The following is an 18,156-nucleotide window of genomic DNA, read 5'->3' as shown; positions in this document are numbered from 1 at the left end:
CAAACCGCACACCCCTTGAAGAAATAGCATGGCGACTACAAGAACTGGAAGAAGTTGAAGGTGATGTGCAAGCTCTCCAACTGTTGACATTTGTCATGGCATTCTTGTTTGCCTTGATGAACAACCTCATGCAACGCCATGTCTCTAACCCTACCTATAAAGATGGATGCAATATCATGCCTCAACCAATAAGGTTTTGTCCTTTTAAGATTGTCTATGAGCTATTCTATGCTGAAGATTCTTCCCATATAGCATTTCACAATACACTAGTCACACCCTACCCTGCCTATGTGTGCTTTGTGGATGCATCTTCACTTGATTTTCATTTCAAGCTACCTCTTTCCATTGTTTGCCAATAGATAAGCCTCATTTTGCCTCTCTCTTTTCCATTTTCCAAGCATGGCTGACATTCTTGTGTTCTGTGGTCGGGTTGAAGAAAATCCAAATGAGTATCTTAAGGCCTTCAAGAGCCATTGTGTTTCTCACAACTTTCTTACTGAAGATAGATGGTTGTTGGTTCTTCCCACATTTCTAGAGGATTTGGCTCAAGTGTGGTGTGAGAAGCAGGCTGAGGGCGTTTGCCAAAGTTGGCCAAGGTTGACAGCAGCAGCTATGATCGAGTATTTCAGCAAAGAAGAGGAGCCGAAGAATGTGTACCTACAGGTGGCAAACCTGAAGCAGTTAGAAGGTGAGACGGCGCGTCGATATGTAGATCGAGCGGCCATGCTCCTAGATCGTTTAATTTCCACACAGGAGGACAATGCAAGATTTCAAGCTGCAATGACTCAGCATGTGTTAGGCTACCTTGTAGCAAGGGCAAGTGATGAATTTCGCATCAAGCTTAAATGGGAGAATCCAGAGACCATGGTGCGGGCACAAGAGATTGCTCAAAAGTTTGATAAATTTCAGTTTGACCCTGCTTCAAAGAAGATGGTTGTCCCTCCCCAACCCCCTCAATTCTTGCAACAACAACTTACGGGGTCCAACTTAGGGGCATACCCCCACCCCCCCATTAGGGATGTATCCACCGCCTCCACCTCAAATGTATGGTCCTCCCTTAGATGCTTACCCTCAACAAGGTGTATATCCTCACCCTCCGCCTAGAAGATTTTCCCAACCTCACCCATGAGCCCCCCTCCTTCCTACTCCCTCGACCCCTCCTGCTAAAGAACCCAGAGTTAATGACCTTGCCAAGGCCCTGAATGATCTTTGGCTTGAGATGGTGGGCATCAGAAATCAAGCCAATCACCCTCCAAGAGAACATGCCAATGTTGTGTGCTACAAGTGCCACCATAAGGGTCATTATTGTATCGAATGTCCCAATATTCCAAGGGTGAATCCTGTAGGTAAAACAGGGACCGAGGATTCTGACATAGAGGTCCTTGACCTCGGGAAGAGAAGTCGTACCACCTTGGACCCCTCTCTAAACCCGGGCCGCCCTAGGAAGAGGTGTCCTTCTCAAAGCCCTCAAATGCTGAGATGGTAGACCCACCAATAGAGAAGACTAAAAGATCTTGCATGAGTAAGTGGTCGCCCTCAGATTTCCCTATCGACTCAGGGCAAGAAGACTATTCGATCGTTCAGGACCTTGCTCATCAGTCTCTGAGCATCACACTTCCTCAACTAATAGCATTAAGCCCTAAGGTGAGACGTGAGCTACAAGAAGGACTCTCAACAAGGAGGAGCAAGAAAAAGGAAAGATACAAGAGATTTCTTCTATCTCTGAAGATGTTGATCTGCATCCGCATAGAATAGATGTCATCATAGATAATTGCTGTATCAAAAGTGTGTGTGTTGATGGGGGAGCTGCATGTAATATCATGGTGTCCCGTATCATGAAGAAGTTGAATTTGAAATGCACAAGGCGTTCCTCCACTTGAATCAAGGTAGGAGATGGACGACGACTTGCCACCTTGGGAGTCATTGAGGATTTGCCCATCACTATCAATGGGTTGACCACCACCATCAATTTCTATGTAGTGGACATGAAGATACAGGCAGGAGTTACCCAGCCATACTCGAGAGACTGTGGTTGAGAAAGAGTGATGCAATCAGCTATTGGAAGACACGATAAATGTCTTTTGGTGCTTCAAAGGAGAAGATCCCGATGCAACCAAGTGCCACTGAACCAAAAGAAGAAGAGGAGCAAGACAGTGATACTCTCTCATCCTTGGTGTCTGAGTCAATGGAAGATTTAGACGGGGGGGAGGAGCTCTCAGAGGAAGAAGTTTACATGATGGGGGTGTCTCCGACCTTGCTACCTGATGGGATATCTCAAGGTGTATGCCTCAGGCACACCTTATGTTTCTATGTGTGAGTGCTAAAGGCACAGTTAAGTGCCCACAAGCACAGTTAGGTGGTGGAGAGCCACATAGGATGATTGAGAGAATCTAGGAGCAGTGGCTGAGAGGAATTGAAGAAAGGCGCGCCCGTTTCGTCGCCATTGCACGAAAGTCGTTGACTGTTCCATCTGCATTTTCTCCCAGCACACCTCATCTTTCTCTAATTCCTTTCAGGGGGAGTTAGTCCATACCTAGAGCTATCCTGTGCTGAAATCTGAGTAGCAATGGCTGCATATTCAAGGAGAAATCAGAGAAAAACCAGTCAACTTTGAAGAGGCAAGATAGGGCGACCTGACGCGTTTTTGTGCCTCTTCTTCCCAGAGGACCTTCTGTGGTATACCAGCTCTCTTTTGCCTCAAAAACCCCCTTTTCCTTTGCTTTGAAGAGTGAGCTACAAGCCCTCCAAGTTCAGCTTTTCTGTTTTGACAGTTTTGGACAAGTTTTTGAAGATGATGCTACATAAAATGCTACTCTAGCATTTCTAGTTTTCAATAACTTTAGTACAAGTGTGGCTTCAGTTTTGTTTTGAATTACTAGACCTGTTTTTGATTGGAAAGTATTTATTTCACCCACTTCTATGAAGCATGTAAGAAAAAGCATCATTGATTGAATATTGGTCACTAGTCTTTGCTACATCAAGTGCTCATATTTTGGAAGTCTTTCAGTTATTTTTGCCTTGTAAGAGAGATAGACACTGCCCAATATCTGGGTTAGACCCTCTCATGGCTACCCTATTTAATCTCGAGAAGTTCAATGGAAAGGGCTTCCACACATGGCAGATGAAGGTGAAATTTGCATTGATGAGGGAGAACTTATGGGGACTTGTCAAACCTACTCCTACCGCTACTTCTACGGCCTCCAATGCTGGAGAAACCTCAACTCCGACACGACCGGCAAGGGATCCAGCTAGAGAAGAAAAAGCATACGGTATCATTGCTCTTGCTTTAGGAGATGATTATATTCACCATATCTCTGACTTGGAGTCTCCTTCGGAAGCTTGGCAGAAGCTTGACATGATTTTTGGTGCTAGCTCTCACATCTCTAAACTATCACTTAAAATCTCTTTCTTTGAATTGAAGATGGCTAGTGGTACTACTTTAGCAGCTCATGTCAACTATATGCGAAGTCTTATGACTCAATTAGCTTCTATCAACTCTCCTATTACTCCAGATGATGCTATGGCAGTGTTACTTAAGAGTATGCCTGAAGATTATGATCACATTGTTAGCACTTTGAAAAATCTTCCTAATCCTAATCTTGAAGGTATTATCTCTGCTCTCCAAGAAGAAGAAAGGCATAAGGAACTCAGGAAAGGCAATGACACTGCTTATGCTGTAAAATTCCAGAAGAGCAAGTATACCCATGGAAAGACAAATCACCTTTCAAAGGACTGCTTCAATTAATCCATGCAAGCACTGTGGCAAGAACAACCATAATGAGAAGTTTTGCAGAGCCAAAGAAAAGACAGAAAATGCACTTACAGTTAATGAGCCTCCACAAGATGAGGCATCCTTTGAAGATTATGCATTTTAAAACATCTCTATGTATGCTCCAGATCTCTCTTTTTATGTCAAGGTACTCAGCCTGGATAGTCCTCCAAAATGAATGAAAATAAACTATTGTGTTTTGTGTGTTTTGTAAACACCTCTGGTCACCTTATGATGTAGGCCATGTGTATATTTTGCTCCATGGTACCTCCTGCAGACATTGTGTGCATGTACATGCAGGGAAGATAACCATTGGAAGGTCTTTTTGTATCCCTTTTGTTTACCTTACACCCATGGGAACCCTTGCTAGCATGAGAACCTTGCCATAGATTTATCCTTGACCACCATGAGATGGCATGAGAAACTATGAGACTAGATGTATCCTTGACATAGCCTGAGGCATTCCCTTGAGGGGGCGTTTGATGGGATATCTCAAGGTGTATGCCTCAAGCACACCTTATGTTTCTATGTGTGAGTGCTAAAGGCACAGTTAGGTGCCCACAAGCACAGTTAGGTGGTGGAGAGCCACATAGGATGATTGAGAGAATCTAGGAGCAGATTGAGGAGATGATTGTGGAGCTCTGAAGTCATCAATGATGTCAGTGAGCATGTATGAGGTGCCTACTTAAGGACCTCACTCTTCTTCATTCTACAACTAAGTAATGCAAGTATTCTGAGTTTGTGTCCACTGTTTCCTTTCCTTTCAGCTTACCAACACTACCCACGGAAAAGTAATAGCTAGTCCTCAATAGCTTGAATCTATGATTTCCCCAGACCTCACTCCAAGTGAGAAAGATGAGTTCGCAACTAGCTACCACCACCTTTGGCATGTGACTATCATAGAACACAAGAAAGAGCTGAAGCCTAATGCTAAGCCCAGTGGCTCAGAAGTATCGGAGATTAGGGCCCCTACAGACCAACGCTTTGCGCTCAAAGTTGCAGAATCTTGTGGAAGCTGGGTTTATTGTTCCGGTTCACAATACTGAATGGGTTTCACCAGTGGTAGTCACCCCAAAGAAAAACAACAAGTGGCGGGTCTGCATCAATTATAAGAAACTCAATGTGGCCACCAAGAGGGACCATCATCATCTACCCTTTCAAGACCTCATTCTTGAGAAGGTAAGTGGTCATGAGATAAATACTTTCTGCGATGGTTACTTCGGGTTTTATCAAATCAGAATTGCCAAGGAGGATGTGCTTAAAACCACATTTGCCACACCCTAGGGGATGTTTGCATTCAAAGTAATGCCATTTGGCCTCACCAATGCTCCTACTACCTTTCAAAGATTTATGCAGATGGTATTTGCTCCTTATTTGGGGGCTTTTTTGGAGGTGTTTTTAGATGATTTTTGTATATTCTCGACACGTAAGGAGCACGTCATGAAGGTTAGGTTGGCCTTCCAAAGGATCAATGATGCGAATGGTAGTCTCAACCCTGATAAATGCACCATTGGAGCCACTCAAGGGAGGTTACTAGGACATATTGTCTCATCCGAGGCGTTAAGCCTAACCCTGAGAAGGTAGAAGCTATCCTCAAGCTCTCCCCATCGCCAACAACCAAACGTCAAGTACGCTCATTTGTCAATCTAGCAGGATACTATGTTGCTTCATTGATCAATATGTTGCTTTGACGTGACCCATGACTACACTATTAAAAGATGGGATTAATTTCTCTTGGGATGAGGATTGTGATCATGGGTTTATACAAATCAAGAGTGCTCTGGCTTCAGAACCCATTCTACGCAATCTTGATTGGTCAAAGACTTTCTATATCAATCCTGGGTTTGGTGAGCACACTCTGGCAGGTATTCTTCTCTAGCAAGGGGAGGATCGGTTCATGTATCTCGTATGATTTGCTTCTCGACAATTGCTTGAAACTGAATGACTCTACTATGAGGCTGACAAGCATGCCTTGTCTTTGGTATTCTACATTGAGAAATTTAAGCATTATGTGGCTGGAAAGTCCTTCATTATAATCTCTAGCAATGGTCTTGCACAGTAGGTTCTTCAATCACCAAATCCCATGGGCCAGTTGGCCAAATGGTTGGCAGTTCTACAAGAATATGATTTTTCTTTCAAAATCGTAAAAGGGGGTTGTTCCAACTTGAAGAATGCTTTGATTGATTTAGAGGAGTGACTCGATGTAACCCTTATAGAGGCCATAGAAGTTGGGGATCCATGGTATGGTGGTATCTATAGGTTTTTGACTGCTTTCTCCTTTCCTCTACCGACCACCACTTCGAATCCATGGCTTCTCAATGCTAATCGCTTGCATTGATCCTTGCTAGGTAGTCCAACATTTGCTCGGATGTCATGACATGTAGAATTTTGTCATACCATGAGGGGTACCTTGACTGACCCCGCCCTCAGCTGCCTCTGCCATAGCTACCTGCACTGTATTGAGCTCCACGTCTGGAAATTCATCATCAAACCACTTGTGGGTTCCCCTGTGTCAAGATGAGAGATAATCTGCCACTGCATGCTGTGACCTTGGTCTATGAACGACCTCAAAATTATATTCCTGAAGTAGTAGCATCCATCGCGCCAGCTGACTTGTCAAGTTCTGCTATTTTACCAAGTACAAAAGTGTAGAGGTGGTCGACATGAAACACAAATTGCTGGCCCAAAAGGTAGTGCCAAAACTTATTTATTGGAAAGACCATCCCCAAGCCTTCTCTTTTCATCACTACATAGTTCCTCTCTACTCCTGATAGTCTGCGGCCTGCATAGTATACTGGCTGGAAACACCCTGCCTCATCTTGTTGCATCAGCACACTGCCAACAACAGCTTGATTCAAGGCATCCACAAACACATGAAATGTCTTTTCCCAATATGGAGGTATCAAAATGAGTGCTTGAGAAAGTTTCACTTCAGCGCCAGGTAAGCCTTCTCACATTCTACAGACCATACGAAGGCTTTGGGCTCCACATGCACCAACGCATTCGGAGGTATTGCCATGTGTGCCAGAAATCGAAGGTGGCAGCCATGCCATCGTATCTGCCCCAAAAATCACAGGCATTCTTTTGGGTTGACTTGTGCTGGAGACTGCATTATTACTACCACTTTGTCAAGGTTCACTGTGCAATACCTTTGATGATGATAACATGCCCCAACAGATGGCCACTACGAACCGAGAATGCATACTTCATTGGATTCAAGCTGGATGACACCTCCTGGTGGCAAGCTTTGAAAACTATGCCGTAAATGACTCAAGTGGTTGGCTTTGGATCCAAAGACACTGAGATCATCCAAAAAATTCCTGATGAAATCCATTAAATGTTCCTCGAAGTTCTCCTACATGGCACACTGGAAGGTAGATGGAGCATTCCGCAAGCCAAACCACATGACTGTGCATACATACATGCTGTGATGAATGTAGTTTTTGGCTGGTCCTTTGGTGCCATTCGAATCTGGTTGTAGCCACTATAACCATCCAAAGAGGAGTAGACTTCATGCCATCTAGCATGGAATCCATATATGGGAGCGGGAATGGACCTGGTACCGTAGCTGCATTAAGTTTGCAGTAGTCAACACAGATCCGTTGCTTTTTATTCTTCTTGGGCACTATCACAATCAGAGAGATCCACTCCGGTTCTCAATCAATCCAATGAATCCGACCTATAGGAGTTGCTCCAGTTCAATTTTTACCTACTTTGACACATGCGAATTCATGCGCTATCGATGCATTTTAGTTGGCATGGCATCCTTCTTCACATTAATGCGGTGTTGGTAAAATCTGTTACCCTGATACTACACTATTGTATTTGCCCCAAAAGAGAAACAACCCTCTTGACCATGCACCACAATCCTCTACTAACTTGGTAATGCCAAAAAAGGTGAGGCATAGATTCAATTGCTCCTCTACAAAAGGGGCATGCTATGTCTATGTCCAAGAAACTTCCAACTTTAGCATGTATTGGTAGCCACTACATGAGTATCTTCCACATCAAAAAGTGAAGTCACAGGGGAAGCATGAGTATTTATAGGCTAGGAGCATCCAAATGTCCCCAAATGCATAGACATCCTAGGAAAAGCATGGATTCCCAACATTAAGTTAAAATAATAGTGAGCAACCCAAACTTTGCAGAATTATTTACTCTCAAGGACCAACCCAAGCCACTAGGATTACTAATACAATTAGAAGGCTAGCTATCCAACACTAAAGGCACAATCTCATCCAAGAAATTAGATTAAGTAGTTGGAACTCACACCTCTTGATCCCTAGAATACCACATAGCTGAATGATTATCCCATAGATTCATCCATCTACAAACACCCTTATTATTTAGCATTTTAAACAATGTTATATTATGTGGAACAAGCAAAGCACCATCAACAACGATTTATTTTTTTGAGCAAAAAAATGTGAGAATATTAATATAAAAAATGTTTGTATGCCATAAGAGTTATTCTTCTTGTAGTCCAACTAGTCCACTAGCTATGGATAGAGACAAAAAACTTCCAAGAACTAGAAAAAAAATTGCATGTAGAAGGCCAGCTTGACACTTCAGGTCCTCCTATAGATATAAGAGGGGACATGAAATGAGAAACTCTAAGCAACATCATCAACAGTGTCTAAAGTCGGAGCATTGGTGGTAGCAGCATCCTGAAAGGGAACACTCGGTAAGGGTCAATAGAGATATCCTGATCATGAGAAGATACACACGGGTCTAGAAAGTAGAATATGAGGGAGGGTAATGAGCAACAAGTCCTTGAGCAACATTGTTTTGAGCAGAGGTAAGATTAGCTTCAGCTTGAGAGGATGCTTTTCTGTAGGTCCATATGAGGAATACTCCGCCAACCAAAGTGACGCTTTAGCCTCCAAAGTGGACTCAAACACCGCCTCCTTCTGTGTCGGATCCACGACCCCCAGCATATTGAATGCATAAATTTTGTCATATTGCCAGATGTGTGCATCCAAATCATTCACGAGCTCGCCCTTGGAACTTAGTATACTTCACATTGGCTACCATAGTGGATGGATTCCTTGGAGAGACCAAAACAAGAGGCACCTATGAAAATGGCCCTCCTCCAACTATTAGAACTGGTGGGGTGTTGAATATGCCTCGTACCACCGACAAGGCGTGTCGTGCTATCAGTGAAGATGGCTTGCTCAACACACACTGCCCCTGTGGAAAGGGACACACAATAGCATCTTGTTCTTCTGTAAAATGGTTGGGGTAAAATTGGGCTCCACCCTGTCTCAGAATGTTTGCACTAGAAGCTTGCAGAGTCTTCCGAACATCTCGCTCCGCCCATAATTCTCCGTCAGCGGTGGATAGGGACCTCCTAAGCTAATGGGGCAACCTCGTGGTCGAAACTAATGGATCCGAAGGTCCTTTCGACCTCATTTGCATTCATGCCACGTGTGAGTTCTGCAATTCGATGAATCAGTCGATCGATTCCTGCATGAAGTAACCACATCTGGCGAACTAATTCACTTGCTAAACAGCGATCACCAAAGCAAGCGTGGTGTGGCTGGCTATTGACCACACAATTAGATCCTCGATCACAGTGCTGAGTTGTTGTCACTTTCGGATTACTCGAGTTTGCAAGCCAGCCACCACTGAACCTTCAGGTCGTGGTCGCGTCACCTGCCGTCCCTCTAAGCAATGCTAACGCAAACAATGCACCATGAGGCTAGACACACATCGCACATGAATGAGACTTGTGATTAACTGTGGTCACCAATGTGTAGTGCTATACTATACACACTATACTGTACGCACTATAAAAAGCTTATAAACACACATGCAACACACAGTATGCGAGATAGAAAATGAAAGACATTGTATCATTTGAATACGTGAATCTGCATAATGATAATCAATCAACAATTGGTCCCTTGGATATACAACATGTGGTTGCAACCACTCGCGAAGGGTTGCGGCTGCTTGCACCTCTTGGAATCTATGCTAACCCCGCAGACTATTAAGGATTTAACTCTCTCTCTCTCTCTCTCTCTCTCTCTCTCTCTCTCTCTCTCTCCCCCCTTCCCTCTCTCTCTCTCTCTCTCTTACAGAAATTGAAATTGTGTGTGTGTGTGTGTGTGTGTGTCAGTAGTGTGTCAGCTGCATTTACACCCCCAAGCCAACCACATTTGCTCCCCCCTCATATATACATATTTATATTTATATATGTATGTATGTATATACATATGTATATATATATATATATATATGTATGTATATACTTACATATATATATACATACTACATACATACATATATATATATATATGAGGGGGGAGCAAATGTGGTTGGCTTGGGGTTGTAAATGCGGCGGACACACTGCTGACACATGGAGAGATTTGAAATCCACTACACTGGGACCATTAGATCTCATTTGAGATGATCCAATGGATCATATCCATACATAAATTTGCACTACTTTATTGGGAAGAGTGCATTTAAGACCATCCAAAAGCCAAATAAAAATGAAAGATAGATTTTCAAAAGTTCAAACCTCTTTGAGGACCGGGAAATAACACTATATTTCCTCTATAACACTGTGTATTTGGGTGGAGAGGAAGTCTAGAGAGGGAAGCATTCAATTAAATTAGTTTACACTATTTTAAGGCTTGATTAGGCTTGCATCTAATTTATTAGAGGATGTGGAAGATGACGCTTGGTGATAGGTTGAAGGGGGGGAGAGAGAGAGAGAGGGGGGGGGGGGGCATCGAGAGAGAGTGAGATGGAGGAGCCTAAGAGAGAGAGTGAGCCGAGAGAGAGAGAGAGAGAGAGAGAGAGAGAGCTTGGAGGGGCGCAACCTTGGCCATATCTATATAGGTAGATAGAAAGTTCTTTCAAAGAAGGTTCTGGAACACCGCTTAGTCGACCTTAGCTTATTTTTTAAAACGTTATGTTAATTGTTGTTACGTTAATCTTTTCAAGAGACGTAGATACTAATACAAATGAACCTTTAAAAGTTATCGTGTGGGTGCCTATTCTATTTCCTAAGGAAGAGTTGTGCTTTATGGCAAAGAGGAGTTGGGAGTGGAGGGGGAGTTTGGAGATGTATAGCATTATGCTCATTCCTCCTTACTCTAGTGTTGCTTGCCTAATACACTCTCTCCTTTGGAATTGATGGCTTGCCCAACCCACTAGGGTTTCTCCCTCGCCTCCTCTATTGCCTTTCCTTGTTCTTTAGAGTGCCATGTGGCACTCATGGGACTTGCATTTTGAATGCTTGCCTACATCTCGAATCAACACCACCCGGCCTTGCCGGTGTCCACAACTGTGAAGCCGCCATCAATGCCATTAAGATATCCAAAGCCTATCTATTAGGTTGAGGGGGGAGCTTAAACGTTTACATTGTCCATGGTTTATATTGTTGATAGCATCATGTGTGTGTGCATGGATCCAATGACTTGGATTAAGCGCTCCCTGCATGCCCTTCAAAATATCGACCCGCTTCCTTACATAAGCACCATTTTAAAACGGATTTGCAATCCACTACATTGGGACCATTATATCTCATTTGAGATGATCCAATGGATCAAATCCGCACATGAATTTGCAACATTTGATTGGCAAGAGTACATCTACACCATCCAAAAGCCAAATAAAAATGAAAACTAGAGTTTCAAAGTTCAAACTTCTTTATGAACGAGGAAACATTGAATTTAGTGCATCTTACCAAGACTATTTTTGCCCATCTATTGTATTTTCTATCGTCTATTCTCCTATTCTATTTCCTAAGCAAGAGTTGTGCCACATTGCAACAAGGCATTAGAGAGGAGGGAGAGTTGGGAAATGTGCCATGTGGTGCTGTTTAATTATTGTTCAACTGAAAATTCTTGAATATTTGTGCGTGCGCGTGCATGTGTGTGTTTTCGTGCACGTGTGCATGTGTATATATACATACATATATGGTGTGTGTGTGTGTTTTTTCGTGCACGTGTGCATCTGTATAGATACATACATGTACGGTGTGTGTGTGTGTGTGTGTGTGTGTGTGTAGTAGTAGACATTTACAACACCCCTTTCCATAGTGAAGAGTAGACAAATTTGGAGAAGGAAAGAGAAATGTTTAATAGATAAACATTGCAATAAACATCCAAAAAGAAGGAGTAGCATCATTAAAGGATGAACAATTTTCTAAAAAAGGAAATGTGAGCAGTAGAGCTTTGATAAGTCATTTGGTAGCATCACTTTTATTGAAGAGGGGAGTCTACCTACCTACCACCATCCAACAAGCAAAATAGTGAGAACCAATTTTAATTTTAGTTGGGAAGATAGGTGTCATAAACACCCCTCCCTTGTTATCGGAGTCACAATAAGATTGTTTGGGTAGCACGATCAGTTTAGAGGTTAAAGAGAGAAAATAATGAACATTTGTAGAAAAAAAAGGAGGGGGGGATTCAATACAAATTAATAGAAATAATGGGGGAGAAAAGGGGGGTTAAGGAATGGGTTAGAAGAAGAGATTAATATGAATAAAGGTGAGCTAAGAAGAAGAAAGAATTAAAGATGAATAAATGGGCTAAGGAAGTAAAGATAAGATTTAGAATATTACTTTTAAGGGGGGGTTTTAAACAAATTAATAGTGGGGTTAGGAGAAAGGAAAGTTAACAAGGGGGGTTAGAAGAGGTTTAACAAATAATCAAAATAAAGGTAGGCAAAGAAGAAGAAGTAAATTAAAGAAGATTAAATGGGCTAAGGGAATAAAGAGTGATATTTAGAAAATTAAATTTAAGGGAGGGGGGGGGTCTAAGACAAATTAATAGAAATAATGGGGGGGGGAAAGGGAAAGAGGAGAGAGGTTATAAGGTAGTGAAGAAAAGGGTGAGTAAGGTAGGGACATAGGAAAAGTGAAAAAGAATTTAGAACTAAGAGAGAGAGGAGAGGGGGGGGGGTTTAAGTAAATAACTCTTAAAGAAAGGACTGGACCTGAGAGTCCATAGCTCCGATGATAAGTCCGCGGAGAGACATGGTGGAGACGAGTCGCGCAGTGACGCCCATCATAGGCAGTGTGGTAGCAACGAAGGGCCAAGCTGCAGAGTATCCTTTAGCATACCGTAGACGTAGGGAGAGTAGAGCACAGAGGTCAAGTGGTCTCGAAATTCGAGGTCCAGAGGTGTAAAGTGCAGACAGTGCACGTGAACTCATAGGGCAAGGAGCAGCAAGGGGCAGCGCACACAGCATAGTGGGGATAGAGGGCAGGTTGGCGCACGGTGGGGACAGAGGGCAGCGTAGTACAGCAGTAGGCTAGAGGGATGTAGACTACTTGGAGGATTGTTGGGAGTGTGAGTAAGTTGTAGGGGAGGGGGTTTAAATAGATGGGTAGAGCACGTAGTCGGGAAAAGGGAGGTGAAAAAGGATGGAAATGCATGCATCGTGAATTGGGAAGGCCACCAGTCGAGGTAGTCAGATAATAAGTGAAAGGTAGTCAGACCACCAGTCGAGGTAGTCAAACCATAATGAGGCATGAGGATCCAAAGAAAAGTATGATGTAGGCGGTTAAGTGTGGGACTAAGTGCTTGATTGGGAGAGGGAAAGTAACACAGGTTTTGGTTAAGTGTGGGAAGGGGGTTAGAGGGAGGGAAGGGGGAAAAGGGGGGGGGGGTTGGGTTAAGTTTTGGTAGAGTTAGATTAAAAGATAAAGAGATGATTTAAAGAGGAAAAGAGGTGTTTAAAAATTAGGAAAAATAAAGAGATGCTTAAAACTAAAAATTTTAAAAAAATATTAAAAAACAAACTTGAAGGGGGGGGGTAAAAGTATAAGAAAAAAGGGTTATTAGAAAGGTGTAAATTAGTAAAACGGAAAGTAAAAGGGAAAAATTAGGAGTGGAAATAAATAAAAAATTAATGTAGGAGATAAGGAGGATAAGTTCATGACAAGGTAAAAAATTAATAAGAAGGGAAAAAAAGGGGGAAAAGATTAAAGGTGGGTTAAAATAGCTTTAAAAGGGGAATTTAAATGAGGATTTAAAGGGAAAAAAGGCAATTTAAGTGGGAAAATAAAGAGGGGGGGGGGGGAAGGGGGGAATAGGGTAAAGTGAATGTAAAGGGGGGAAGGAATAGTGTGTGTGTGTGTGTGTGTAAATGTAAAGAGGGGGGGAAGGGGGGGGAAATAAAGTAAATGTAAAGGAAAAATGAATAGGAAGTGTGTGTGTGTGTGTGTGTGTGTGTGTGTGTGTGTGTTTGTGTTTTTGCCAAATTTTCTTAAAATTCCTCAAAGTTTGAGATTTATAAATGAAACCTTATATTTTATTCTTGAAAACTAAAGGCAATATACAATCCCAACTTTGACACCCTGGGTGAGGCTACTCGTCTCATAATAGGAAAGTAGCAATGACAAGTTGTAGAAAAAAAGTGGGAGATTGTGAAAAGAATCCATATGTACAAAAAGCATACTATTAAAAATTTTTGTAAGCCCATCATGTGGATGAAATAGAGGGTAACACCTATTATTGGGATGTGCCCTTTGCAATGAGAGCTCTAAGATTAAGATGTATTTAAAATCTTACGAGAAAATGGTAAGGCCATGATGTGAATGATGGTATTAAGCCTAAATTAAAGGCAAAACCTACCGTTATGTTGTGAGTAGAGTTAGGGTGGTTTTAATTGATGGTCACTTCTTGTAGTGAGTACCCCGAGTCTACTCACAACCTACCATTAGGTTGTGGGTACACTTAGGGTGGGTTCAATTGATGGTCACCTCTTGTAGTGAATGCCTAAATCAACTTTTTTTTTTCAACTTAGGGGGGCTATTAAGAATTATGTGTAGAATTTGGCCTCTTAAATACACATAGAAAGGATTCAACATAGACATGCTCTCGACATGCTCCTTGTATGTACTTAATGTACGAAAAGCAAAGAAGTGGCGCGTAAAACGAGATCCCTCCTTGCCTACAGTGAGCATTGATTGGGGATTTCTCTTACAAACATATGGCATGCTAAGTGAAGTGATGTACAAGCTTACATGGCTAAATGGAATATGCACTTATTGATGTGCAACCTTAGCACCAATGGAAATGAGATAAGGAGGTTGTTCATTATTGTAACCACTCTCATGGTACTTGCATGTATCTTGGCTTTAAGGAGGTTGTTCATCATTGTAACCACTCTCATGGTACTTGCATGTATCCTGGCTTTCCAAAAAGTGTTTGTGCCCTTTGCTAGATGTATTGTCCTAAGATTTTCCTATCTTAAAGTTGCTTATTGAGTCAATAGATCATATAGAATAAAGGGTTTTTGATACTCTAGGTGCCTTCCTTGGATGCAAAGGCAAAGTAAGACCAAGGCTGTAATAACAACATATGGGACAATTTATGGGTAGGGTAGAGTAGAAAGCATCCCACGAAAGAATCAAAGAGTAGGGTTCCATTGTGGTTCTATGTAAGAAGGGAATGATTAAGCCGGTTGCCCTCTCCAAAAGGACTTGCATGGCCTTTCATGGGAGGAATAGGTGCACAAAAATGGGTACATGTTTAGTGGTAGGTTGTTTGGGTCAGTGAACCAAAAAGAACAAGTGGTGTAACCAATACAATCTTACTATAGGAAGATGTAGTAGGGACAAAGGATGCATCACTAAGTGTCAAACATCTGACAAAGGATGCATTGCTAAGTGTCAGACATCTTCTAGAGATATGAATATTGAATTTAGTGCTAATGTCATATACCAAACTTAAGAAGATGTAGTAGGGCCAAAGGATGCATCACTAAGTGTCAAACATCTTCTAGAAAAATAAATATTGAATTTAGTGCAAATGTCATAGACCAAACTTAAGAAGTCAAGCTTGACCGATGAAAAACGCAATACCCTTTATAGAAACAACTATTATCCTTGCTAAGGGAGCATTTATATCTATAGCTGTGAAAGTGTTTACATCATCAATACTCCACTCTCTTCATAAACCCATTAACTACTTTCAATAATTACCCTAAGCTGCTAGAGGGTGCTAGGTCAAGCACGCTGTCAAGTAGGCCTTCTTGGTGAGCTTGGTGGCTTGATGCATTATAAAAAATCAAGACAATATTAGTAATTTAAATAAAAGTTTAATTCTTGGTTTGACCTCCTTTCCCATGGGAAAGATTTAAAAGTTGTTACATCCTCGATAAACAATGGGAGAAAAAAATGTGGATTAAATATGTCTATGAAGTTAGCACTATGGTTATGAAATGTCAAGGACGTGATATGCTTGGGCTCATTGTAGCCCATTGTGTTTACCATGTTCCCTATGGATGATACGATTGGACCACGCATAATGTGAGGCTAATATCCTCATGAGAATGGGGTCAAAGATGTAATCTTTTTATTTTCTTTTCTTTTTTGCGAAAGACAACAGTATTAAAAAAACAAAGCTTAAAAAGCTTGACCCGCTCCTAAAGAGCGATCGGGTTTGTGATTCTCCATATGTGATTGATGGTTGCAGCTGTTGCTACGTGCCTTGAAGGCACTACTGGTGATACACAAAGTCAATACGGTGCTTCATTGAGTGAGAGGATGCGATATGTACAATGCTAGACCGAGCCTAGACTAAGATTGTTTGCAAGAGAAAAACCTTGAATTAAATTAAGAAAGAGATTAAAAAAAACAAGCGTAAGGACGAAAGTGAGCTATAAGGCTGAGAGAAGGAGTCTTGACCAAGCGTAGACTAAGATGGAACTATGTGATGGAAGGTGTGAAATGTATGGAAATGTGTTTGGAGAAAGGGTGGCAATGTTGAATGAATTGTTAAAGGCTGTTGAGCAACTTAGTCAATCTTTGTTTTTTTGACCTTTTTGTGAATTGAAAAAAAAAGAGCACGTTGCTTACTTGTCCGCACCATCTTGCTCTTCCTTCCCGTCCTTCCCTCTAACCATGGAATCAGTAAAACCTTCAAAAATCCCATCCACCTTCATCCTCACCCAACATTCGCATCGATTCAACCTGCCAATCTCAACGCACTCGTGTTTTAATTCCGCCTGCACCCAGTATCCGCTCTCACCACTGCCCAAATTCGCCAAGAACGTTCGCACCAGTTCCTGCCGCACCCCATTTCTAATTAATCCGTTGCGAAACCCATTTGGGAAACCATTCATACGGACTTCTCATGAGGGTCTACGATCTCGGCATCCACAATGGGAGCTTGCCTATCTGCTTTTGCCGAGAATCAGCCGCATGAGAGTAGTCAGGATAGACAGAAGACACCGGACCGAAAGGAGGATCAGAACGGCGCACCTAGAACGATAAGAGAAAGGCTAAAATTCTCTAAGACGGTAGTTCCATTAGGCAAACGCACGAAATTCGGATATTCTACGGATTTTCAAAAGAAATTCAAACTTGGGAAGCAACTGGGTCATGGTCAATTCGGCAAGACCTTCGTTGCGACCCAACTTGCCACCGGAGAGCGGGTTGCCGTGAAGGCCATCCAAAAGAGCCAGGTATGAGCTTACGGCAATTTTAATCGGCGGACATGCATAATGATTTTCGACAGAAATTGCAGGCGCAAGTACCTTGCTGTTCTGAACTGTCTAATTTCAACGTGCAGATGCTCTTTCCTATTGCTGTGGATGATGTAAGGCGCGAAGTAAAAATTATGCGTGCCTTATCGGGGCATGAGAATGTGGTGCAATTCTACGAAGCATTTGAAGACGATGATTTCGTTTATATTGTCATGGAGTAAGTTGAATTTTTTAGATCTTGATTCTCAAACGCTTGTGATACGGGAATTACGTGCATCATATAGCGATCTTGTCTATTAGATGCATTGGGTAAATTTATCTCGGTTAACCTTTCGCAATTTATTGCGTATTCAAACTTGTGCTCCATTTTCTGGCTTCGTCATGCCTTTGCAAAACACCTAGGATTATAGAAAAAGTCCCATGTGCATTTTTTAATAAGGCCAACGAATGATTATGGGTAGAATTGACGCAAATTTTAATGTGGTCGTCTTTAAAAGCAACTGTATTTACTCGTCTACCTACAACGACAATGCAAGTTTATTGGGTAGGTTAGTTATGGATAGTTAGATGGTTTCCTTGATAGGATCAGTTGAGTCTTGGAGCATTGGTGTTTCCTTTGTTTTAAGAATTAACTTAACACATCTCTCTCTCTCTCTCTCTCTCTCTCTCTCTCTCTCTCATGGTATATCGATAATGAGAGGTTACCAGGATTTAGGGGAGCTTTTGATAAGGCCACTGCTGTCATGATGAACTCCTTGAGAGGTTGGACACGTTCACGTCAGTGAGACTGGACTTTGCATATGGGCAGATCCACTGGTATTCTAGTAGGCTGGATTACTCACCATTTTTCTTACAGCCACACTTGGAGCTTTCTCAGAAAGGGGTGAGGATTCCTGATGATGCGCTTTATCAGGAAGTCCAACAAGCTATAGCAC

General features: G+C 42.1%; 1 protein-coding gene across 1 annotated transcript in view; it reads left to right on the top strand.

The window, feature by feature from the left end:
- Nucleotides 1-16,582: 16,582 nt before the first annotated feature.
- LOC147900463 (calcium-dependent protein kinase 28-like) overlaps nt 16,583-18,156 on the top strand; it is a 47,638-nt gene continuing 46,064 nt past the window's right edge. Inside the window, exons 1-2 of the mRNA XM_087377490.1 lie at nt 16,583-17,200; nt 17,308-17,438. Of these exons, the coding sequence (XP_087233616.1) occupies nt 16,898-17,200; nt 17,308-17,438 (434 nt within the window). The 5' untranslated portion in view covers nt 16,583-16,897. The remainder of the gene's footprint in view (nt 17,201-17,307; nt 17,439-18,156) is intronic.

The sequence above is a fragment of the Dipteris shenzhenensis genome, chromosome 7, assembly GCF_047967505.1.
Source record: "Dipteris shenzhenensis isolate YYH24624 ecotype China chromosome 7, Dip_SZ_1.0, whole genome shotgun sequence".
Classification (NCBI taxonomy): Eukaryota; Viridiplantae; Streptophyta; class Polypodiopsida; order Gleicheniales; family Dipteridaceae; genus Dipteris; species Dipteris shenzhenensis.
The sequence above is the reverse complement of the archived record's forward strand: the minus strand, read 5'-3'. Positions and strand labels throughout refer to the sequence as shown.